The following is a 23,436-nucleotide window of genomic DNA, read 5'->3' on the forward strand; positions in this document are numbered from 1 at the left end:
ACGGAAAAGCCGTAAGTGGAGAAGGGGTAATTCACACATGAAGCGATGGAGACATGGACTGGCGTTGAATGAATGATTCACTGCGACCAAGTGGGCGGGCTGGCGTTGTCAGATGCAAGAGTCTCGAACATGGCAGTCAGTGGCGAGGACGACGGGTTTCACAGACCAGTGGGTGAAGTCGGGTGCACAATCAAGGAAGCGATGTAAGCGCTGGAATGGAAGGGCATCCGATAGCATTACTTGACTCGTTCGCACTTCTCTCCTCGCCAATAGAGTGGGCGACTACTTAGGTACAAAGACATTGTCCCGGTGGTGCCATGCCAACCAATCGAGCCCTGCCCACCAAGGCCCTGTGACAAAGGTCGCAGAAACGGCCGCATCTGTGACGCGACAAGGGAATAATCGTGAAAAAGCTGGTATCTCAAAACATGCGCGGACAACAGGTCCGGAAAGGGGGTATTACGAAAAGTGGTAGCGTAAGTAGGTGGCCGTGAGAAGCGTAAAGGTCGTAATAAAACTTATGTTAGTCGTAAGAGGAGGAGGAAGGTGGAAGGAGAAGGGGAAAGCATCGTCTCTTTCAAGCAATAAAACAAAACTTGTAATCATCCTCCTCGCTCAGGTACCAGGAAATAAGAATGCTGCCAATCTGTCTCGCTCTCGTGCCATCATATACAACTCTCGTCGTTTGTCGTCGGATACATGTCCCATGTCCTTCGTTTCAATCTCTCTCCATATCTCGTGGTAACGTTAAGGGAAAATATCCAACGCTCGCTACGCTTTGCAGTAAATACAAAAGATGAAGCCAACCGCGAATGTGTGCTCGCTCTGCTCGCTGAACCAGTCTGATGCCAAAGGGAAAACCAAAGTACAAAGGAAACAATAAACAGAAAACTAAATAGGTGAAGTCGTGAACCAGGTCTCGACGTGGAAGGAGAACAACCGCCATGTTATGCTCAAGCGAAGAAGGGTACCTGATGAGGTGGACCCAAAATTCGACGTTGCCGTCCCATATTGTAGAAGACTGGCAAGCGCCAGAGCTGTGGTAGAAAGGAAAATGGCGATGCCCATCGTAGGCGCTCAAAGGAGAAACGCGCAGAAGAACGAGGTTCCAGCCGGACCATGATGCAACTTGTGACCCTATAGGCACCCCTACAGAAGGGGTGCTAAGAAGTGAAGCGCTATGCTGATAAATGACAAATGCAACTTAGGGGAGTACAAAGGAGAGGTAGTTTGTTGGTAGTGATCGTGGTGGGGCTATTTAGCCCATGGTCTCGACTTTGGTGCCGTCGGATGTGCTGGGTCGGGACATGGCAGCAGACTCCTCAACGATGCGCTTGAACTCGTGGACAACCTCGGGGGCGATCTTGTCCCAGAGCAGACTGCGAGTGTAGATCTCAGCAGCAGAGTCGCCCTTACTTTGCTCACGCATAGCGGCGAGGGTCTCGGCAAGGTTGCGACGGTGCGATGGCTGAGAGCCAGGCGAGAGCGGGTCGCTGAGGTCGTCGCTGGTCATGCTGTAACGCGAGCGAGTGAAGTCGAGAGACGTCATGCTGTTGTACTGGTCGGGAGTGATGGAGAACAGCTGCTCGTGCTCTTGCTCCTTGGTAGGTCCAGTGAGGTGAGAGTGCAGTTGGTCGAGGTGCGAGCCAGAGATACCAGCAAGCTCAGAGCCAGACATGGTAGTCTTGGGCCAGGCCATGCCGGAAGGCGTAGGCTCGAGACCGGTGACGTGGCTGGCAATGAGACCTTGCTCGCCCATAGCGCTCGACACACCAGCATCCTTGAAGATGCTGTCGAGAACGGTAGCGGAAGCGGCACGGACCTCGTCGGGCATGCGAGGAATGGGAGGAGCGGCACCACCGGACTTGCTTGCGACAAATGCACCGCAGAGCAGGAGCATGAGCAGAAGGCCAGAAGCGACGGGCTTGTCCTCGTCCTTGCGGGACACAAGGGAGAGCTCTTGGTTCTGCTGGGGAGTGGGCTGGTCTTCCGAAGCGAAGTCGTTGACGAAGATGTAGTTGTCCCAGTCACTGTTGCCCATGTTGAGGTTGTCCATCTCAGAAGCGAAGTCAGTGAAGGTGCTGCTGGGTGCGGCAGCCATGCCGGTGCTGCTGGCAGCCTCAAGGCGCTCGGTGAGGACCGAGACCTTCTTGCGAAGCTCGCCGGTCTCGAGAGTGTGGTTGCGCACAAGCTCCTCCTTGTCGAACTGCAGCTGGTTGATCATGTGGTGCATCTCCATGGACTCATGGTGCCACTTCTCCTTCTCAGCAACAAGGGAGTCGTACTCGATGCGCATGGAGGCGAAGTCATCCTGCATTTGGCAGATCTTCTCCATCCACTGCTTCTTCTCCTCTTCGAGCTCCTCGGTGTGCTTCTTCTTTCGTTGCCGGGAGTCAAGTCTATGATGATGTTAGCTGATGAATAGGGAGAGGATAGACCAAGAGGTAGATTGGACCAAACGTGGAGCGTGGAACCAAGAACCAAATGGGAGTACGTACGCGGCCTGGCGGTTGCGGAGGAGTCGTTTTTGCTGCTTCAGCTCCTTGAGGTCCTCTTCGTTGGTGCAGCTCTGGATGAGGTTGTCGATGTTGACGAGGGTGCGCTCGGCCGGGATGTCGAAGCGGGCGTTCTTCTTGCGGATGCCGCCGTCACGACGAGGGGAGAAGGAGCGGGGAGGGGTGTTGGGCCTCATGCGCTTGGGTCCGGGCCGTGCGTCCATCTCCTGCTGGTTGAAGGCCATCCAGTCGGAGTGGGTGTGGGGCGACATGGGCTGCTCTGGGGCTGAGGGGAAGACGGCACTGGGTCGGACATTTTGGTGCACGGGGAGTCCGTGGAAGGGCATCTGCTGCTGCTCGACGAAGGGTGCCGCTCCAAAGTCACCGGGGCCGAAGGGGTTCAGCGGCTTGGGGGCTGTGGGCGTCCTGGAACCAGAGTTGTCGGTCACGGGCCATGACTGCTGGCCGTAGGTAGCAGCTTGGTTGGGTGGTAACCGGGCGAAGGGGTTGTTACTTTGCTCGGTGAAGAAGGGGTTGTTGCCGTTGGTGTTGACGACGGAGCTGGTGGCGGTGCGGTCGACAAACTGGCCGGCGGAGAAGTCCTCCCAGATGGAGGTGTCGGGCGAGAAGATGCCCTGGGTGCTGGTGGTGGGCGACATGAGCACGGGCGTGTCCAGGATGGTAGAGTCGAGGGTGGCGTTGTCGTCAAAGGAAAAGGCGGAAGGTTTCCTGTCGAGGTTGTTCAGTGTGGAATTCGGCCTGTGAAAATCCATGTGATGTGCGTTGTTGGAGTATTGATGGTCCATGGCGGGCCTATGTATCAAAGTACCGGTGTGGGCTAGGACTGGCGGTGTGGATTGCTCTTTTCGGTAAAGGTGATCGCAGGATGTCCCCAGCGATTGTACTCAACTTCAACGGTTGCGGGTATTGGGGCAGGAAGACGGGCAGCAGAGGCGATGCGCGTCTGATAGCGAGCGATGGGCAGGTAGCGGCTCAGTGAGGGTCTGGGTGGTGGCAGGTGAAGGTGGGAGAGGGGGCTTAAAGCATGGTGGTAGGCTTCGGGCGGGGTGTGCAGGAAGCGCAAGCCTGCTTGAGCGCGACGACCGGGGTCACGCTTCCGTGGGATGCATCTGGGCACGAAACCGAGCAAGGCCCTGCGATAGGACGCCCCAATAGCGTCGGGTATTGATGCATCATTCCAGCACTCTTCCCAGCAGCGACTGGCTGGGGTTGTCCTGTCACGCCCGCCATGGGCCCATTCACCCTCCGCACCGATTACCCAGTGTTTGCCCTGGGGCCGGCGCTGCACGTCGCTGGACGAGCCGTCTGCGTAAGTGATGCTTTGCCGTTTGTCGCGCGCCCGCTGTCACGCATCTGCCTCTGGCTTTGGCTTCACGGGGACAGGGCCTTCTGTCACTGCCGCCGTCTACCAGACATGGCGCTTGGTACGACAGCTGCCACAGCTTCGGCTCAGCTCCCGTGCCGCCCTGCCTGTGCTCTGCGCTGCTGCACCGCTGCTCTGCCTCTATCGATACGCAGCATGACTGGCTAGCCTGCGCGGGCCGGCCCATGTACTGCCATATTCCACCGGACAACCCCATCGCGATTCGCCTATACCCTCCTCGGCCGCCCGCCGTGAAAACTCTGCTCGAAAGAGTCAAGATGCGATGCGCGCTTGTCGAAAAAATACCCTCCCGCAACTGTGGGAATTGCTGTTTCGTCCTGGTAGCGGCGCATCGCGGGCTTACAGCGTAATCGCCATCATGACTACTGTCTGCTGAGCACGACGCGGCCCGCCTAAGCCCCGGCCGCCCTCACGCAACGACACCCCGTCCCTCACCACACTGCCCACAGCCACTCGCAGACGGCAGTTGGCCGTCAGCCGACTCTGATCTCATTTCCCTTGCTGCGCAGGGTGAGCCCTCTTGGCCGCCTCGGTGCTCTTCATCATGGTGTCATCTGTCCAAGTTCCGGCGCCCTCTGGCGTCCGCGAGTCATCTCACCGCTCCCTGCCCGCACCACCCTTCCCTGTCTATTTTGGCTTTTCGACTACCGTTCCTGTACTTCCGTGTCCGCTCTCGTTATTATCGTGGGCAGTTACTTCGTGCAAGGTACCAGGCGGCCGCCGCTCCGTCTGGCTGGACTCTTTTGCCTGCCCATCGAGAGGCAAACACCGCAGCCACAGCCTGCCGTCCTGTGCCACCCTCGAGATCCGACCGTCTCTTTTACCGAGGGTCTGGAAACTCTCCAGACTTTCCCCGCCGATCATTGGTCACTTTTCGCAAATCCTTATCATGCTTGCTTGTTGCCGCTTGTTATTCTTCCGCCGAGCATCATCGGACGGTTTGTCTCAAGTCTCGCATGATGCCCGTAGTAGGAAAAGTAGGACGCTGCGAAATCTTCATCTCCACCCCAATTACAATCTGCACGCCGTAATAGAGCCTTGCTATGGCGGTTTGTGCGCCCTGCCCGTGCCGTGCAACGCGTACTGCGGCTACTAAGACATCCATCCCCAAGCCAAACTCTCCAGATCGCGTTACACCAAATCAACGCGCCGTCTGTCGGAAATGGCAACGCGTCATTCTTCTTGTTGACAAGCTAGGTCAACTCGCCGACGCGTAAACGCTGCTCGCGCTGCATCTGGATCGGCCGTGGCTGTTGATCCTCTCTATCATGGCGCGTACTGTGGCTCGCGTTACTCGGGGCCAGGGACTGCATACTAAACCGAATGTAATGCTCCACTTATTGTATTCGGATGCTTCCGACCTGTCTACCCTGAGACGAGGGCTTCCAGTTGACCGGAACCCGCTACAGACGCTGATGCAAGAGGATCAAACAGACAGCATCAGAAACACGTTGAAGCCCAATCTCTGGGGCGCATAACAGAAATGGCCCCAATTCACGTCGACTAATCGTGTCTGTCAAAAAGGTGAGGCTGTAGCGGTGAAAGACCCACTCTCCGCATCCGCGCATGGACCATCATCACTAGAACCTCGCCGTCATAGTTATTCCTGTCGTAGGGAATGTCCACGATCGTTGACATCTTGGCACCATGCACCGAGTTTTGATCTGAAACAATGAGTCACTCGTCTTCTTTCTCCGCACCCGGCTTTGGCGTGGGGCCTGCATATCACCAAAAGCTTAGAGTACCGGCCGATGACGGCAAGGTCGTGGAAGACGGTGGAACAGCTAGAAGTCGAGGCCATTGTAGCTTTACTCCATCGTAGTGGACCTGAAACACTTCGCGGGTCCGGTTACGCTTCCCGTCGGTCGTCCATTATCAAGCTAGACTGCCGGCGGATATCCAAGAACAGTCTATCTCACGTCTTGTTCCGATGTCGATCAATTTGCGGTGAAGAAGAAAGATTCTTGAATGTTCTGATCATTGCGGTGAAGAGACAGACCTGCTTGCTGAAACGGACGTGGTGTGTTTTGGAAATATGGGTAGAGTCTTCCATAGAGAAGGTGACGCGATGCTACAGGCGGAAGGGTAACCACATGCCTCTTCCTGTGCGATGAATGCCGAGCGGTCTTCCGTTATCTCGCGATGATGAGCACATCACGACCGCGCGAGCCGGATTGTGTGGTTGGCATGTTGATCCAATGGAGCGCGGAAACGGGCAAGCAGCGGTGAGTTTCGGAATCGAAGAAAAGCAGCGAGCAAACATGTGAAGGAGGCTGGGTTGAAGAATGACGTTGCACACTCGTAGTTGCGCAACGTACTGTGAATTCGTAACTCCACGCGCTCGGGAGTACTGGGTATCTCGGTTCAAAGCTATGGACATTCTGTGTTCAACATCCCCGTTTCAGTGTAGAGAGGGAAAGCACTAACCTTTGTGTCTCCTTTCAAACGCATGGCCTCCGCTTCCCTTGCTTTTGTCGCGTGTTCGTGGCCGTTGCCGTCTGACGTGATGAGTCATAGCGTTGTGTAGCAGCTCTGTTCTCATATTCCGCCGTTGTCATCCCTGGCCCACAACTTGACAGTGCGATCTTTGCCTCCACTGACGATCCAAGACGCGTCACTCGTCACGTCAGTACTGAAAACAGGACCTGAGTGACCTTGGAGTGTCTTGCAGTGTGCCCAGTCATCTGCCGAGAAGATCTGAACGTTTTTGTCAAAGCCAGACGAGATGACAAACGTAGAGGCTTTCTTCGGTATGACTTCTCCTTCACTGCTCTCCTGTAACGGTACTCCACTGGCTGGTCCATCTGTACCCTTAAACCATCGGAGGTCTGTCACACCTCCTGTGTTGGCTGCAATTGAGTTTGTCTCTCTCATCGCTCGAACGTCCCAGCACTTCATGAAACCGTCACCTGAACCGGACAGAAGGCGATGGCCGTCCGTTGACCAGTCGAGACCGTAGATGGGCTTGATGTGGCTCTCCAACATGTAGATGACACGACCTGTACGCACATCCCACACGCGGCCGATACTGTCAAGACCAGCACTTGCAACCAATGACCCATCACCGCTGAAGCTCACGGTATAAACTTCTTTCGAATGACCCTCTTGCATGAGAAGTTCCTGACCGGTGTTGACGTCCCAGAGTCGCCATGTCGTGTCGTCGGAAGCGGAAGCCAGGTATTGTCCCGACGGATGGAATGCCACTCTGCAGACGCGGTCGGTATGGCCTTCGAGGGTGCGCAGGGGCTTGTCGTCATCTAGCGACCAAAGCTGAATCTTGCCCCCGGCTCCGCCAGATGCGAAGTTTACGCTAGAGGTTGAGACGTTGCTGCCTTGTAGTGTCGCGCCTGGCATCCAGTCTATGCCAGTAGCACGCTCCGTGTGTCCACCACGATACGCCTTCTTCTGCTCCAAGCTGGGAATTTCCAACAACGCAACCTTTCCACCCCAGGTACCGTATGCGACATACTTGCCGTTGGGCGAGACGCGCACAATGCTCACTGGACGATCTGCGGTTTGCGACCCATACAGCTCGAACCCCTTGAGGCGGTCCTTGATCTTGTTCCGGAACTCGACGTGGGTTTTGAGGGGAATGGTAGCTTCGCGACGCTGGAACGCGACGCGCTCCTTTGCGCGGGGTAAAGAGTATTTGGCCATGTTCCGTCGCGCGTCCAGTAGCGACTGCGTGCCTTGGGTATAGAACTCTTCCTGCTCATCACCTGGGGCTTCCTCCACATCTTGCATGTCCACGTCTGCCGCATCCTCGCCTAGTGCTTCTGCTGCCTCTGCAAGTAAAGCTCGGAGTCGGTCGCGTCGCTCAGAGGGGCCCTCGCCGAATAGGGTGATGGGCTCGCCTCGCGATCGCAGCTTTGCTTTGACATCGCGGTCGGCGGTCGGTACGATTAATTGCGCTGCTCGTCGTTTGCGGTCGAAGTCCTCCATAAGGGAATGGGCCGACGCGTTTCCCCCACCGGGCATGGCATGGTTACGGTCGAGCGGGACACTGGAAAGGTCGATGCCCTCCATCGCATCAGCCTGGGGGCTATGGTCAGCTTTTATGCGAACAGAAGTTGCGACTGAGCTACGAAGCCCGCGATGCTTCTGCGCCAGTCTATCGCTGCAACTCGGGGTACGTACCGCGCCATTCTCCTCTTCAACATAGGCTTGTCGCGCCGGGTGCATGCTCATGGTGACTACGGGTCCCGCGGCGGGGAAGGATGTTGGTGCTCGGGGGGAGTATCTCGAAAAGAAGTTCCGAGCCAGACCACGGGTTTAGGCGATAGGGCTGAGCTAGCGCCGGTTATGTCATACTCCGCGTTTGAGACGAAGCTTGAAGCACCTGCAGTGTTTGGTCTAGACGAATATGCTCTGCAGGTAGAGACCAGATCTCAGTTAAACAATGCCTTTCTGTTATCCCTAGTTTGCTATTGGGGTATTTCTTGCTATATCTACCCAACAAGCATGCTTCAGATAATTGTAAGTACTCCACGAACTAGCCGATCGGCAATGACGACGGCCAATGTGATTTCTTAGCCCAGAAGTCCCTTTTCCTTCAACATAATTTGTCGCAGAGGTACGGCACCGCCAACAGGCGCTGATTCTGCTGCCAATTCCCACGTACTGACTCCCATCTCCAGGCTCTGGCTGTGGCCATGTCATTTGCGATTACCAGCGCTGCGGGCCTTGCGCGACTTCCACCTGTGTCGCGACGCGCCTCCTCTAGTGGCCTCTTCCTGTTTGCTCTCGCCGCATCTCCGTTGGCAGCGCCTGCCTCGTCCAGTCGAACAAGCGGCCTTCATTCGCAGCGCATGCCTTCTAATTTCGCACAACCCACCTGCCCGCTGAACAGAGACACCTCTCCGGCCACTGTCGGCTTACGCTCCTTTCATTCGACTTCACACAACTGGCGGAGTACGCCGCAATATACATACCATGTTGCGGCATCCTACTCAGCCAAGCAGGATCGCTTCAATGCGGAGCAGAATCTGTTTACACGACCGCTGCATGACCCCAGCAGTAGCAAGGTTGAGGACCTGCGCGAATGCAAGGAGGCCATAGACAAGCGGAAACGAGCGAAAAGTGGCCAGGATGCTTTCTTTTTCAGCCAGGTGGGAAACACAAACACCACAACATTTGGTGTTGCAGATGGAGTGGGAGGATGGGTCGAGTCTGGATTGGACCCCGCCGACTTCTCTCATGGATTGTGCGAGTACATGGCTTGCGCCGCGCGCTCATGGCCACACGGATTCAACACGACAGCATTACACCCGAAAGACCTGCTCCAGGTCGCGTACGACGAGGTCACGGATGATGACACCATTGAGGGTGGTGGTAGCACCGCATGTCTGGCTGTTGCCGAACCGGATGGCAACGTCGAGGTAGCCAACCTGGGAGATTCAGGATTCATGCATCTCGGACTCAATGCCGTACGACATTTCACGCAGCCTCAGACGCACGCCTTCAACACCCCGTATCAGCTTTCCAAAACTCCCCAGCGCATGCTCGTGCAAATGGCCGTATTCGGAGGCCCATCCACACTCTCGGATATGCCAAAGGAGTCGAGTATAACGCACCACAAAGTACGCCATGGCGATGTTCTCCTGTTTGCAACCGATGGTGTGTGGGACAACCTGAGCCCACAGGATGCGCTCGGTATTGTCAGTCGTCACATGGTCGACCTGGGTGCTTGGGTCGAGAAAGATGGCACCATTGAGGTTGGACAGGATCTAGCAAAGCTGGTACAGGCCGACTCAGCTCGTAAAGCTGATAGCTCCTCCCTCCAAGCCAAGGTGGCTGTTGCGGTCGCGAAGGAGGCAAAGGTGACGGGGCTTAACACTCGTCGGGATGGCCCCTTCGCCAAAGAAGTGCAACGATACTACCCTGGGGAGAATTGGCACGGTGGCAAACCGGACGACATTGCTGCCGTGGTAGCTGTCGTGCTTGAGGATGCACCGCAGCGCGCAAAGCTATGATTATATGCATTAGATCTCTGTTGTTTGGCTGCATGGGTAGGCGATGGCGTTTTGGAGAGGACTCAGGCGCGGAATCGGAGGCGTATCTGCGCATGCCACTATGGGTTGGTAATCGTCTTAGCGTATGAAGTCCAGTGGTGGTTACGAATGTTTGAAGACTAGATAGCGACATCAAAAGATCGTCCATTTCATTAGGCCCTTACGATCTATCTCTTGTGTAGATACAGAGAGTAGATCTGAAGCTGGGTGTGTTTAGACCACGGTGTACATTTGTTGTTCTGCGTCAAAGTACAGCTCAAGTTTGTAAATTTCGTGCGACATGGCCCTCAAGTTGATGCAGTCTGCCCAACTTTCACATGATGCATGCAAGCACTGTACACGAGCTAGGCCATCTGCATCTATGACAAAAACCTACTCGCTATATTGATCATCCATCGACTACCTAGGTACTGATGCTACCATGTCTTCGTCCGATGACAGTAGGGTCATACGTCAGAGCACTGATTGCTGCAACGTCTAGATGTCAAGACAGACAGAATGCACAGGCAGGCCTAGTCTTGCATAGCGAAGCAGCTTTGACGTCAAACGTGTGGGGCATTTTGCAGCATGGTGCCTCGGCTGTTTGTTTATCGCAGTTACCTCAGCAACGCGGCCACGCGAGTCTCAGGATTCGCGCGCTACCTAAGTATCCATGAACGCCAACTTCACCCCATCTTTACCACGAAATCGCCCGCCCACCTTCCGGATGAATGCGCAACTAACCCTTAGCTAACAATCGCTATCCACGTAACCCGACGAGCCCATAGAAAGCAACGCGCTTGCCGACTCTCGACGCGACAATCGAATGGCTACACTTTCTCCCACGCCCTCCTATGGGCGCATGCGTGCGCATTCCTCAATACGACCCCGGAGAGACTCTCCGCTATCCGTACTGGGGCAGTCGCAGGGCTTCTCAGCGGATGCGCCTATGATGCAGAACATCAACATTGGCGACAGCTCCGATGACGAGATACCACAACCCATGAAGCTCAGCGCTTTGACGACGGCACTTCTTGCGCAAGGCAGTGACGTCGATTCGCCTGAGAAGAGGAAACCCAAGCTGAAGATTTCGCGCAATGCCTCTGGCTCCAACACGCCAGTGCAGGATACCGTCACACCTGCACCAAGTTTGCGAATAAAGCGAGTGCCACTGCGAGGTGCGCCCATGAGACGGTTTCGGAGGACGCCTCAGAGCGAGGAGGAACACCATCCCTCTCAAGACCAGGAGAACATGCCTATCTCCGCGGTTAAGTCGCAGCCTGAGAACGTCCCCGATTCCGTCCTGAAGGTTACCGGTTCCGTCATGAAGGTTGCAGAGGATCGCCATATGCAGCCACAACCAGAGCACCAGTCACCGATACAACGATCTTCGCAGCAACAAGAAAAGCAGATGCCGCTCCAGGCGTTAAGTGCAAACACTCCACGACGACCGGCACCTCCGCCGCCGCCGAAGATGTCAGTGTTGGAGACGGCGACTACTGCTGCCGGAGCAGCCACAACAAAGACGAGAGAAAGAAAGAAGAGGAGCACACTATCAGTCAATGGAAAACATTACTCGCAAATGGACAGGATAGGAAGAGGAGGCAGTTCGGCCGTGTACCGCGTCATGGCAGAGAATTTCAAGCTTTTAGCGCTGAAGAGAGTCAAGCTTGAGGATGCAGACGAAGCCACTGTACGGGGCTTCAAGGGCGAGATCGACCTCCTGCAGAAGCTGAAGAACGTTGACCGCGTTGTGCGACTATACGATTGGGAGGTCGATGAGCAACGTCAAGTGCTGAGTGTGGTACGTGTATTGTAAAACAAGGCAAAGTTCTATACTAACATGCACCAGCTCATGGAACTCGGAGAATCCGACCTCGCCCGTATAATACGAATGAAGCTCGATCCCGCAGACGGAGACGGCAAACTAGACCTAAGCTTCACACGCTACTACTGGAAAGAAATGCTCGAATGCGTCGGCGCAGTCCACGACCACGACATTGTCCACTCTGACCTAAAACCCGCGAACTTTCTCCTCACCTCTGGCCGCTTAAAGCTCATCGACTTCGGCATCGCAAACGCCATCGAAGTCGACCACACCGTAAACGTGCACCGCGACTCGCACATCGGTACCCCAAACTACATGTCACCAGAGTCGCTGGAAGACTCAGCCGGAGGCGCCAGAGGTCTACTCTCCAATGGCAACGGCTCCAAGGACATGGCGCTCGGCAAACCCTCCGACGTCTGGAGTCTAGGCTGCATCCTCTACCAAATGGTCTACGGCCGCCCTCCCTTCGCGCACATCACCAACCAAATGGCGCGTGTCCTCGCCATTGTCAACCGCGACTATAAGATCGAAATTCCCGACCTCGGTGTCGGCGATGTCCGCGTCCCTCCAGGTCTCAAAGCTACGCTTCGCCGCTGCTTGCAACGCGATGCCTCACGCCGACCAAACGTAGCCCAACTTCTCGACGAGCGAGACCCTTTCCTCTACCCTGACGGCGGAGAAGACCTGAGAATACCACAGGAACTGCTCGGCCAAATCATCCAACGGGTCGCAGATCGGTTTAGAGATCCGAATAAGAGCCCGCCTACCGACGATGAAATTCGTCAGTATCCAGCGAGTTTCTACGAGAAGATTAGACAGTTGCTGGAAAGCGATTGATCTTTCTCTTTCTTCTCTTTGTTGTACTCTTTGTCTATTCTTGGTGCTCCGTTTGCGGGCACCGGCATGTACATACACGCCTTGTTTTCTTTGTCACTTTTCCCATCATCATCATCATCATGACGACTTGGCGCTGGGGTTTCTCTTTGCTTATCTCCATCTTGGGTTGTTTGTTCTTGCTGCAGTCAGCTACTGCATTCTTGGTACCCACTTCTGTTCGCGCGGTATCGCCGCTTTTTTGAGCGTTGAAGCGTCGCCTTCCTTGTCAGGGTGTTCTATTTGTTTGGAAAAGGCGCATTGTCTCTTTTCGTTGGATGAACTCATGAATGGCGGTCTCACTCTAGTCGCATACGGTTTCCTTGGTTCGTTGTATATACCCGTGTTGGAGAGTTGGGGAAATCGATTCTTTTAATCGTTTATTGAATGACTTGATGCTGCTGCTGCTTCTGATATCGTGTGATGATTCATGTGTAGTGCAAGAGCCAGACAACAAACTTTGCGCAGACCGAGATAGTTTGCATGTTCGCGTCTGGTGACTTCGCCCTTACGAGGATCTCAGGATCGTACTTCGACGACACAAGTTCAATTATTCTAGGCAGATTGCTTGCCTACAACAGCGTGCTGTCATGAAAGAATTGGACAAAGTACAGAATTCCCCATGGAAGCGATTAAAGACAACCCATTCCTTGAACAGGTCCTAGTATGAGCAATAATTGAAATTGGGAATATCCGCTATAGAGCCATGAATCCTGTACCTCAGCCTAAAGATAACGCCATGTGAATGCTCCGTGTCCAGTGAGAACGCCAAAGCGATGCTACATATACCTAACACCGCTACCCAATATTCATGACCAACCCTTCATAGAAAGCGCAGAATCTAGGACAAAGATGATTACTCATCAGCCTCCTCATTCAGCTGCTTACGCTTGATTGCAAGATCGGCCTTCTGCTTGTCGATTTGCGTTTGTGCGCGCTTCTTGAAGAGGAAGTTGGTGTGTCTGTCGCGTGCTTCTGTACTTTGAACAATAGCTCTCTCCAACTCTGCGATTTCACCGCGGAGTTGCTCTTGGCGCTGTTCCTCCGCCGCGGCGGCCTCGTCCACCTCATCGACGTCCTCATCGGAATCTTCGTCGTCGTCGTCATCATCGTCATCTGCAGATGTCGCGGCTGCGGGTGTGGATGCTGCTGTCTCGGTTTCGACAACCACGTTTCCGTTCTGGCTGAGAGCGTGCATGGCGACGTCGTGAGCGGTTGTTGGTGTGTCGGCTTGTTCGACTTGCACGTTGTCGTTGTTTGCGAGTAAGGCCTTCAGTTGGTCATTGTCGCCCTGGAACTCGACCTCGTCATCCATGAGTCCTTCGGCAAGCATCTGCTCCAGTTGGTCGGCATCCATTTCCTCCACCTGAGTAGCATCTGCCATCTCCTCGTCGTCGACCTCTTCTTCGGAACTTGACTCCTCTGAGCTTTCGGCTTCACTGTCTACCATTTCATATTTGGTTGATTCAGCAAGCTCGTCAGCTTCCAGTAGTTTGTGTAACGCTGTTTCGGCGCGTTCAACGTCGATGTAGGATTTGCGAGGGCGGAAGCGTCGCTTACGGGCCCACTTCATAGGTGGCGTCAGACCGTGGGGAAACCGGTGGGTGTCTGGGGAGATATAGGATGGAAGTGGATACTTCTTCGCTTCCTCCTCGTTCTTAACTTCATCCAGGACTAACAGCATCTGGCAGACATCTGCGGTCTTAACCCAGTCCTTCTTGTTCCAACTCTTCAGTGACTCTATAACTGCGGGTAAATCGACCATAGTCGCAGCGTAGTGGCGGCCTTGTACGGTGAGCATAGCCCGACGGCCCTCGCGGTCAAAGAATCGGAAGTGTACGCCGGGCCCTCCCTGTGACACACTCTTGCCGATGGTCTTCTCTTCGATAGATTTGCGTAGTAGATCGCAGTCTGGGCCTGGCTTCATGCGCAATACAAACTGAGACTCGATAGCCGGGTCAGGTTCTGCCTCTTCTGCCTCACTGTCATATCCGACACCATATGGTCTGACCGGCGGCTTTCCAGCGCCTTTGACCTTTAGGATGGCTGGTCTCGCCGAGGTCATGCTTCCTTTCGGTTTGATGGAGAGCTTGATAGACTGAGTGCGGTTGTGTGACTTGATAGGCTGGGGCGGAGGTTGTTGGACGGCGGCGTAATCGTCGTCGTCGTCGCCGCTGTCGTTAGCCATGGCGAGGCTCTTCGCGGTGGGTTTCGGCTTGCGCTTCGCGGCAGGTGAGTCGACATCGTCGCCGTCTTCGCGTGCCCTCTTCTTGGGTCCAGGCTTTCCCGGGGGAATGACGTTGCCGCTTTCATCGAGTTTGGGCTTCTTGGTGTACTTGCGCTTGACTTTGGCACCTTCGCCGTTCTGGCCATCGGCAGGCTCACCAGCCGCGGGTCCTGAGGGTTTGAACTTGATTTTGAGGCCTCCTGGCTTCGCGGAAACGGGTGTAGGCGCGTCGGCCGGGGGAGGTGCGGCGGGCGGCGCATCGCCAGAAGGCGCATTCAGGTTCTTGAGTTTGAGTTTCATCTTGGGCGGCGGTACGGGGAGTTTCGTTGTTCAGGACGGATATTTCGGACTACGCGCTCGGGTACGCGACATTTGCGAGGGCGCGCGGTGGTGTTAAAAGCTGGGGTAGGTGAGTCGGAAGCGTTGGCATTCCATGGGCGGCGGCCTTGGCGTTCACCGCAGTGAAGGGCCAAAGCTTTCCAGTCGCGTACCTTCACTTTCCTTACACTCGCTGCGCCGGACAGTCCCACCATGCGCCTGCTGTTCCCGCCCTAACAGCACCACATCACAGCGGACCTCTGCATCTTCCATCGCCCGCACCGCCGCCAGCATGTCCCAGAACGACCTCTTCCTCAACCTGCTGCGGCCTGCCGTCCTCCATATTCTACGCGCCACGGGCTTCCAGCACGGCAAGCCCTCGGCCGTCGACACGATCGTAGACCTCACGGCACGCTATCTATCTCTACTAGCAGAGCGCACAGCCTACAATGCCTTCTCCAACCACAACGACCTCACACCAGACATTAGCGATGTGCGCATGGCGATGCAGGATTGCGCTCTTCTCGTGCCCACCATGACAGCCGGGGAAGAACTCTGGAAGGAGATCTTACGTAAACCGCTCGATGAGTACAACGAGGAGACGGGCGCCCGCGAGAACGAGGCAGCCCGCCGCGACGCCGAGGACACAGCAGATGTGACCGAGTTCATTGAATGGGTCAAAGGCGATCAGAACAAGGAGATTCGGCGCATAGCGGGCATCTACAAGCCAGTTGCGACGAATCCGACAGAGCAACTTGATCAGGAGGAAATGGAGGACTATTTGAATAGTATGTCGAAATACCTCTCTACACGGCTACAGACTTACTAACTGTTTCGCTAGCTCTCATGAAGAAGCACAGCAAGACCGGCGTTGAATCACGTTTCCAAGGCACCGTTCTGGGTGTCCCAGCCGAACCAAAGACGATCAAAATCGAAGGAGGAGGCGCCGAATCGATAGAAGAGTGGTGTCGCAGAACCCGTGAAAAAGCCGCCAAAGCAGCCGAATCGAAACGAGAGAGCCGCGAAACTACAAACACCGTCGAAACAAGGGAGCCCTCGGCAGACGTGGAAATGGAAACGGAATGATATCTGGCTTTTCATCTTACAAGCATAGCGAAGGCGTTTGGTCAGGAATCATCTTTAAGGCGTTCAGGGATATCTAGGTTATGGGCTGGTCGGCTTTGTAGCCCACAGGGTTACTCCAGGGTTTGTTGGGAGTTTGAGCTCGCATGCTCGCCATTCCACAGCCTGTAGTGGTTACAGTGCGTATACCTCTATCATACATTAGGCGATACGAGGTTGTGGCAACGGTATGATATTTATCCCCACAATCAGCAGCATAAGACTAGTTGAGTAGGGTCATCCGAGGCGTGCTTTATTAGCAAGCACACTCTCCGTTCAAGAGAAGTACTGAACCCGTCAGCTACTATATCAGCAAGTAACAAACAATACTACATATAATTTATACGTACGTATAACCCAGAGGTCTACACGAGTGCACCGTTCTTCACCTCAGTACGTTGATTTTATTGTAGGCGGCAGCGCAGACGAGAACCTGCGTGTCTCTACCTGGGTTCTCGTTGCACGGTCGCATGCAAGTTTTGGGACCGATCTCGCACCTAGTCCTCCCGCCATCGTCCCGCGCCGATACCAATGACTACGAGACAAGACTAAAACGCGGCTCAGACGTTTGTTTTCCACGTCCTCACATGACAACGGCGCGCATTGGTGGGGCGGGAATGAATGACGGGCCCACCCCGCAGACGTCATAGCAATGGCAGATAGCCAAAACAATATCCTCGACAGCTCCAGCCTGATTTCCCATATACAAACCCAATCCACATAATTTCCAACCTCACATAATCTCTGCACTCAAATCCTCCTCTGTCAATTGACATTCTACCTACTCATAACCACAACCACATCCACCAACACCAACAATGTCCGGTCTCGATCCCCAGGGCCCCTCGCAGCCCTCTCTAAACCAAGCCTACACCACACCCGGCAACCCAGCGCAAAAAGACCCAAAAGAGCAAGTCCAGACAGAGTTCAACGCCACCGACAACGCCGCCACCGTCGACCAACGGATCCCCACCAAGCAAGCTACCGACGCCGAGGGCCTACGGAATGCAAAGTTCGAGGAAGGCATGGGAGTCCACGGCGCACCAGCGGGCGAAGAGAGCAAAGGTCTGACCCATGAAGACGTAGGAAGGCACAAGGAGCTGGACGGGCAACAAATGGCTGCGCCCGGCGAGGGACGTGTAGCCGATGCGGTGGCTCAGGGAGGGAAGGGTCTGGGTGGTGGTGGAGAGCAGCCTGATCTGGCGAGCGATCTGGACAGGTGAGTGGTGGATGCTGTATGAGTGGGTTGGATGTGTGCTAACAATCGAATAGGAAGAAGGCTGAACAAGCCGAGGCGAGAGAGGCTATTAAGCAGTCAAAGGGCGAGGCAACACAGACTGGTGGTGCATTGGGACAGACTGGTGGGCCTGCCAACCCTGTTGATAACTCGACACAGGGTGGTGGTAACTACCCTAACTCTAGCTACTAGGTCTTTTTGGTCTAGAGGCGGAGCGGAGGACTATGTGTTGGTGTGTATAGGCTTCTTGACAAAGTTGGCTAGTATACTTGTAGGCGTACGACATGGCAGGGGCAATGCACATGAAATGCCATCAAATCAATGTTCATCATCAGTCATACGGTCCTTTCGTTTTGGAAGCGAAAAAAAAAAGTACACGAAGGCTTGTTGTTTGTGACTTACAATATAGACGAGTTGCTGACGGGCATGTTGGTACTAGACGTGGGTGAATCTATTGTCAGGAATATATCCGGAGAAGACATACGCCATAGGACCATATATCTACTTACTGTTTGAGATTGAAGACAAGGACTTGAAGATGGGTTAGAAAGCAAAGGATAGACACAATCTTCACACCAACGCAGACATGTTTAATTTGATTATTGTATTTTTCTTTCTTTGAAGCCCGGTAGCAATAGCTACGCGAGCATTAACGTTATGCGACAGTAACATCGGTACGTTATGTGAGCGCCCCAAGGGACAGCGTCACTCTCTATAAGCCCAGCAAATCGATACATCTCATATACGTCGACGAGCGTGAAAAGACGAAACCAGGAAAGCGCCATGATGCAGACCTACCACAGCTGCTCCATAGGAAGTCAAACTGGTGGTCAATACATCGAACGCCAAAGATCAAAAAAAGCAAACAGCGCAAACCCAACGTTATATACATCAGCGACTCAAAGAGTCAAGTGAAAGGGGATGAGGGAGAAAGGAGGAAAAGGATACATGGGCTCAAGGGCCCATGTATGCGTCGAACTGGAAGTTACTCATGTCGGTCGGGACAGGGAGGTTGGGATCGAAGAAGGTGTTGTTGTCAAACACCATGGGCTCATTCGCATGCATGTTCATACCGTAGTCCATGTATTGATTTGGGTCAATAGGGACTTGGTCCATCATGGGTACTTGCATGGGCATGGCCATGGGAAGCGGCTGTTGCGACGGAGGGTAGGCAGCAGCAGGAACAGCGGTGTTGTCGACTTCGTACGCAGAAGTGTCGAAGGTGTTGTCGATCTGTTCAGACGCGTCGTTGTCGGAAGCGCTTTCGGGCGACTGAGGGGTCGGCTTGTTGTCGACCTCCACCTCTTTGATCCAGTTTTGCTTGAGGTACTCCATGGGAGGGTGGTCTCCGCCACCGATGCCACCACGCTTCTCGTCGTTCTTGCCCTTCCTGCCCCTCTTGCGGGGATGGAAGTGCGCACGGCGAAGGTGGGCAGCGGCGTTGTAGTACGCGCCGTACACCTTCTTGTTACGGCAGTGCTTACAGTTGGCGAGGAACTTCTTGTCGGCTGAAGAGTCGACGCAGATGTAGCCCTTCCTGCGAGAGGCATGGGCGCGAGCAATGTGACGGTCAAGCTCATGTGTGCCACGGAACCCATCGGGTCGCTCGTTGCAGAAATTACACTTGATCTTTGGGTGTTGAGGACGCACGTACGGTGTCTTTGACAGAACACCGACAGTCTTAGAGGATCCATCCTCAGACCTTATCCTTGTCATCTGAGCATTTGATGACGCAGACTCGGTCGCATCATTGTTGTCGATTGCCTTCGGGGCAATCTTGCGAGACGCAGCTTGCGCGTTGATCTCGCGTTCGCGTTGCGATTGACGAGAGTTGGTCGATGAAGGTGCAGAGACCTCGCTCGAGTAACCCTCGCTTGATGAAGCTGAAGTCGACCTCCGCATATCCTCCGCCAGGCACGACTGATCGTTGTCGGAAGACGCAAGTGCATGCGCACTTGCAGGAACAGATGAAGAAAGGAAAGCTTCACTGGAGGAGCCAGTGAAGTTGAGAAAATGAGAACCATCAGCGGACTCGCTGATGGGCTTGGATGCGACGTTAAAGGAATAAGGAAACGACCCATCCTCTGGGAGGATGGGCATACATGAAGAAGTTGACTGATTACGCGACATGGAAATGTTATCAAAAAACAGAGGGTTGTAACTACCCTGACGACTCATGTTACTAGATTGAGTAACAGGCGTCATCAGAGCGGTTGACGGTGTGCTGGGTGAAGAGGCGTCCGAAGACGAACTCCACTGCAAGCTGGGTGTCAGTTGCAACTGTTGTGAATGCTGGGGGGTGGGGAGGGAAGAAGAGTTGTCTGGCTGGATGCAGCTGCTGACGTAGTCGCCAACACTGTACTCAGCGATGCTGTTGTAAGCAGTCTCTGGCATCGACTGGAGAGTCGGCTGTCTTCGCATGGAAGTGTCAGAGTAGAGCGTGTAGTCGGTGTTGGACTCTTGGGACATTGAAGGCCAGTCAGAGTAGGTGGTGTTTGAGCGGTGTAGGTTGTCGGTCATGGCCGAGTCTGAGCGGTTCATGACGGGAGCAGAACGAGTCCGGTCCATTGATTCGAAGCCAGTTGTCTAGTGGGTGTTAGATCAGGGACGAGAAGACCAAAAATGTGTCCATACTGGGAGCTGGGTCATATTTGACGTGTTGAAGGCCATTGACCGTGGGACCTGGTGGGCCATGGAGGGTTGCGACGGTTGGCAGGCAGCCTGGAACCACGCGCGGTTTAGCTCCTCCTCTGAGAGGTGTGCGTTGCTCATGCAGAAGTCGTGCTTGGCTTGTTCGAGGAAGGCGACGTAGGTATTACTACTACTACTGCTACTACTCGCAAGAGTCGAGGCCATGACGTCTGAGGGGTGGTGGGATGGGTTGGTAAGAATAGTGGTAGCGGTGTAAGAAGCAAGCTGGGCGAAACGATGATCAGCAACAACGGCCAAAGAAGGGCTTGTCTGTGCAGGAAAATCTTACGGTGGTGGTAGCTGGTGGTGGTGAAGAAGGAAGCAAATAGGGTAATGTCAGAATTGCGAGGCGATGAATAAGTGAGAATGCGGGTTGCGAAGGGGAAGATGTGCTTTTAGCACCACCTGGGTGCATGGGGGACGAGCGATGCGCTGGCTCGTGTCAGAGAGCGTCTGACGAATGCGGCCCGCGCTGAGCGGTGGACGAAGGGCCAAGGTGAGCTCAGAAGGGCTATCCTCGCCGGCGATCGATGCCATCCGTCTGCCGTTTCATTGGACATAAAGGGGCGGACGCAATTTTCATTCGCTGCCTCACTTTTGGCACACGGAAGCCAACACCGTGGCCCTGGCCACTCGATCCTGGGGACTCCCCAGTGCTACCCTATCGTGAACCCACACTCGGTGAGGGACCACCAGGTTTCATGCGTCCATTCGCATTTGGCAAACTGTGCTGTCAGTGGCAGAGGCGTCACCCACACGTTTTTCCTCTGGCGCCGCGCCAATGTCCGTCTTATTCCCAAAGCGTCTGCCGCACGGCTGAATCGCCAGCCATCAGTCGTCATCGCCCATGGGTACGCGAAATGCGGAAACGGCGGATCGCCATCAATTTTCTTCCTCGCGTTAGACATGTCAGCAGAAGAAGAGTCCAGGCTCAATGATCGTCTCCCATACTGGCAACCGCCAGCCCATGTGTCGTGAACTACCCGTTCAGGATGGCACCTCATCGCGATCACACCTTGGCAGAACATCACCCCAGGTACCCAGGTACCCCGGCCTGAATCGTGACACGCGGCTCATCTCCCTAAGGTTTGATTGATCCAATCTACACTATTGCTATCTTGGTCATGAACTTTCCATCTGCTGTCCGCGGCCTGCAGGGGACTTGAGAAAGGCTGCGCCAGGAAGGCCTGGTGATAGCAGTCCTCGCAGCCTGCTCCGCTTACGTTTTTCTGGTGGGTGCATAGAAACCACAGATGACGCGGACGAGAACGAGGACTTCAACCCGGGAGGACCTTGTGTGACACGGGGACCCATTGGCCCTACCTCCCTCACGCTTGATACGCTTGCCTTGCGGGCGACAAAGTCCTCCATCTCTTCATCCATGGCGTCGCTCATCTTTAGACTTTGTCGTAGCCAATACTGGTCAAAGGTGGCTTCAGTAACCTTTGCGACCACACCAAACTCCTCGAAAAAGATTACTATACTATCCAGCCCTGCGGAATCCGATGTTCGCCTTCCTGGCGAGTCTAGTTTGGGGTCAAACGTGAATGGGTCAAGCGTTGCGACAGAATCTCTGCGAAGCTTAGCTGGATGCTCTGCCAGCATGATGGCCCCGGGTAGATAAACTCTCCGCCGTTCAGCCGCGTCAACATCTCCACGTTGGTGTTTGCGCTTTAGCGTATGGTGGGCTTCTACGTTTGGCCGTGCGGAGGAGGGCGAGTGGGTTGTATGAGCAACAGGTCTGACAGACCGGACTGACTTCCGACCCCACGAGCGAGATGAGCGTGGGCTACCTGAGGTTTCACTTGTCCCAAGTCGCTCTGGTGGTGTTGCGTAACATTCTCGTGGTGTTTCTAGCATCGAGCTGGGCGAGGTGGGTAATCTCTTCGACTCAAAGTCCGCCAAAGCAGTGTTCAGAGTGTTTAGCGTTCCAAGCTGCTTGTGTTTCACAGTCTCATGTCCTCGTGATTTCTCGGGAAAGAAGCCGAGAGCACGCGTCGTACGATGAGGTGTCGCCTCGCTATCCTGGCTTGATGGTGGTTTCGGCAATGCCTTGCGTGGTCCCAATCGCCCGTCCCTGGAGACCTTCTTGGTGTCCAAACAGTTCGCAACCCCCTCATCCGACTTCGGCCGCCTTCTCCTTATTGTGTTCGAGTAGCTCAACCTTACACTGATCGCTCGCCGTGGCTCCAGGGGTGGTGTAGCCTGTGCTTCAAAGCCGCCGGGAGGTGCTGTCTGGGACTTCTTCCTCAATCGTGGCCGATCTATCATGCTCTCATCGTTGGCCCAGCTTTCTCTCCATAGTCTCTCCTCATGTCTGAGCGTCGGTGACGTTACTCTGATTGTTGGTCTTACTGGCGACTCTAATTGCGTCGGCGAAGGAGGTGATCTCGGTGGGGTCCGTTGTTGTAGAGCGGCTTCGTCGCCTTCTTCTGCGGCTTCGTCTTCGGACGAATAAGAGGAGGGTGAGAACACCAAATCCCAGAGTCCGTCGTACATGCCTATGCTGATGTCGCTCGTAGGGCGGCCTGCGAAGTTTGCAGACGGCAGCATCTCGACAGGCATGTCATAGTAATCTTCTGCAGAGTGTGCCATATTGCAACAATGATGATTAGAAGTGCAGAAGTGAGCCAACAGATGCACATACACACACCTTGATGACGATAGCGCTGCCTAAAGGCTCCCTTTGTCTACACATGGCTGCACTGATCCTGCTGTTGCACAGACAGAGGCGGGAATACATTCCGATATTTTGGAGGACAAAGAAAGGCACCCGTTTGGGGCGAAGCGCGTACATACACCTAGACAGGAAGTTCTCTATCCGCTAACATCAAGTCCGTAGCCCCGAACCTGATCAAAGCTGCTTACATTGGGGGTAGATTCCCGGGCTATAATCCTCTTTCAGCCCGAAATCGCCCCTTGCATATGCGCAGTCGCCGAGCCTCATCAGCACAACCACCAACGCGATCCTCAATAACCGGAACATTTTCCACATGCATGCCGTCTATTTTCAGATGCCCTGCATATGCATGCGCTCATGACATCTTCCTTGAACCGTGTGACGTCTCTTGAGGTATCGTTTATGTGCTACGTTTTCTGTATTGTCTAGCCTTGAGTGGATATTCACGATGGTAAGGAGTTGCAGATAACTATTTTGCCTTGAAATCCTCCTTGTAGGTTGCTTTCTAGTGATCCAGTTTCGTAGAGTACAATGCGTTCGTCTGCGTAGATGTGTACATTGTCTTACATA

At 54.5% G+C, this 23,436-nt stretch overlaps 8 protein-coding genes across 8 annotated transcripts; 4 read left to right on the plus strand and 4 right to left on the minus strand.

Annotated features, from left to right (window-relative positions):
- Window positions 1-1,258: 1,258 nt before the first annotated feature.
- On the minus strand, window positions 1,259-3,301 carry J4E88_004374 (uncharacterized protein; the record flags this gene model as incomplete). Its single annotated transcript, XM_049398020.1, has 2 exons — window positions 1,259-2,399; window positions 2,499-3,301. 2 exons carry the CDS (start codon window positions 3,299-3,301, stop codon window positions 1,259-1,261), a joined length of 1,944 nt encoding a protein of 647 aa, XP_049256465.1.
- A 3,137-nt stretch (window positions 3,302-6,438) lies between these two features.
- J4E88_004375 (uncharacterized protein) lies at window positions 6,439-8,088 on the minus strand (the record flags this gene model as incomplete). The annotated part of the gene is made up of 2 exons (XM_049398021.1): window positions 6,439-7,935; window positions 8,038-8,088. 2 exons carry the CDS (start codon window positions 8,086-8,088, stop codon window positions 6,439-6,441), a joined length of 1,548 nt encoding a protein of 515 aa, XP_049256466.1.
- Window positions 8,089-9,096: 1,008 nt separating this feature from the next.
- Window positions 9,097-9,872, plus strand: J4E88_004376 (uncharacterized protein; the record flags this gene model as incomplete). Its single annotated transcript, XM_049398022.1, has 2 exons — window positions 9,097-9,103; window positions 9,160-9,872. The coding sequence occupies 2 exons, from the start codon at window positions 9,097-9,099 to the stop codon at window positions 9,870-9,872; spliced, it is 720 nt and encodes a 239-aa protein (XP_049256467.1).
- Window positions 9,873-10,842: 970 nt separating this feature from the next.
- J4E88_004377 (uncharacterized protein) lies at window positions 10,843-12,555 on the plus strand (the record flags this gene model as incomplete). The annotated part of the gene is made up of 2 exons (XM_049398023.1): window positions 10,843-11,694; window positions 11,743-12,555. The coding sequence occupies 2 exons, from the start codon at window positions 10,843-10,845 to the stop codon at window positions 12,553-12,555; spliced, it is 1,665 nt and encodes a 554-aa protein (XP_049256468.1).
- An 892-nt stretch (window positions 12,556-13,447) lies between these two features.
- Window positions 13,448-15,118, minus strand: J4E88_004378 (uncharacterized protein; the record flags this gene model as incomplete). Its single annotated transcript, XM_049398024.1, has 1 exon — window positions 13,448-15,118. The coding sequence occupies one exon, from the start codon at window positions 15,116-15,118 to the stop codon at window positions 13,448-13,450; it is 1,671 nt and encodes a 556-aa protein (XP_049256469.1).
- A 310-nt stretch (window positions 15,119-15,428) lies between these two features.
- Window positions 15,429-16,222, plus strand: J4E88_004379 (uncharacterized protein; the record flags this gene model as incomplete). The annotated part of the gene is made up of 2 exons (XM_049398025.1): window positions 15,429-15,924; window positions 15,978-16,222. The coding sequence occupies 2 exons, from the start codon at window positions 15,429-15,431 to the stop codon at window positions 16,220-16,222; spliced, it is 741 nt and encodes a 246-aa protein (XP_049256470.1).
- Window positions 16,223-17,076: 854 nt separating this feature from the next.
- On the plus strand, window positions 17,077-17,687 carry J4E88_004380 (uncharacterized protein; the record flags this gene model as incomplete). The annotated part of the gene is made up of 2 exons (XM_049398026.1): window positions 17,077-17,477; window positions 17,531-17,687. The coding sequence occupies 2 exons, from the start codon at window positions 17,077-17,079 to the stop codon at window positions 17,685-17,687; spliced, it is 558 nt and encodes a 185-aa protein (XP_049256471.1).
- A 762-nt stretch (window positions 17,688-18,449) lies between these two features.
- J4E88_004381 (uncharacterized protein) lies at window positions 18,450-20,351 on the minus strand (the record flags this gene model as incomplete). The annotated part of the gene is made up of 2 exons (XM_049398027.1): window positions 18,450-20,081; window positions 20,130-20,351. The coding sequence occupies 2 exons, from the start codon at window positions 20,349-20,351 to the stop codon at window positions 18,450-18,452; spliced, it is 1,854 nt and encodes a 617-aa protein (XP_049256472.1).
- Between the last annotated feature and the right edge of the window lie 3,085 nt (window positions 20,352-23,436).

Source organism: Alternaria novae-zelandiae, assembly GCF_023758075.1.
Source record: "Alternaria novae-zelandiae strain BMP 2774 chromosome Unknown scaffold_7, whole genome shotgun sequence".
NCBI lineage: Eukaryota > Fungi > Ascomycota > Dothideomycetes > Pleosporales > Pleosporaceae > Alternaria > Alternaria novae-zelandiae.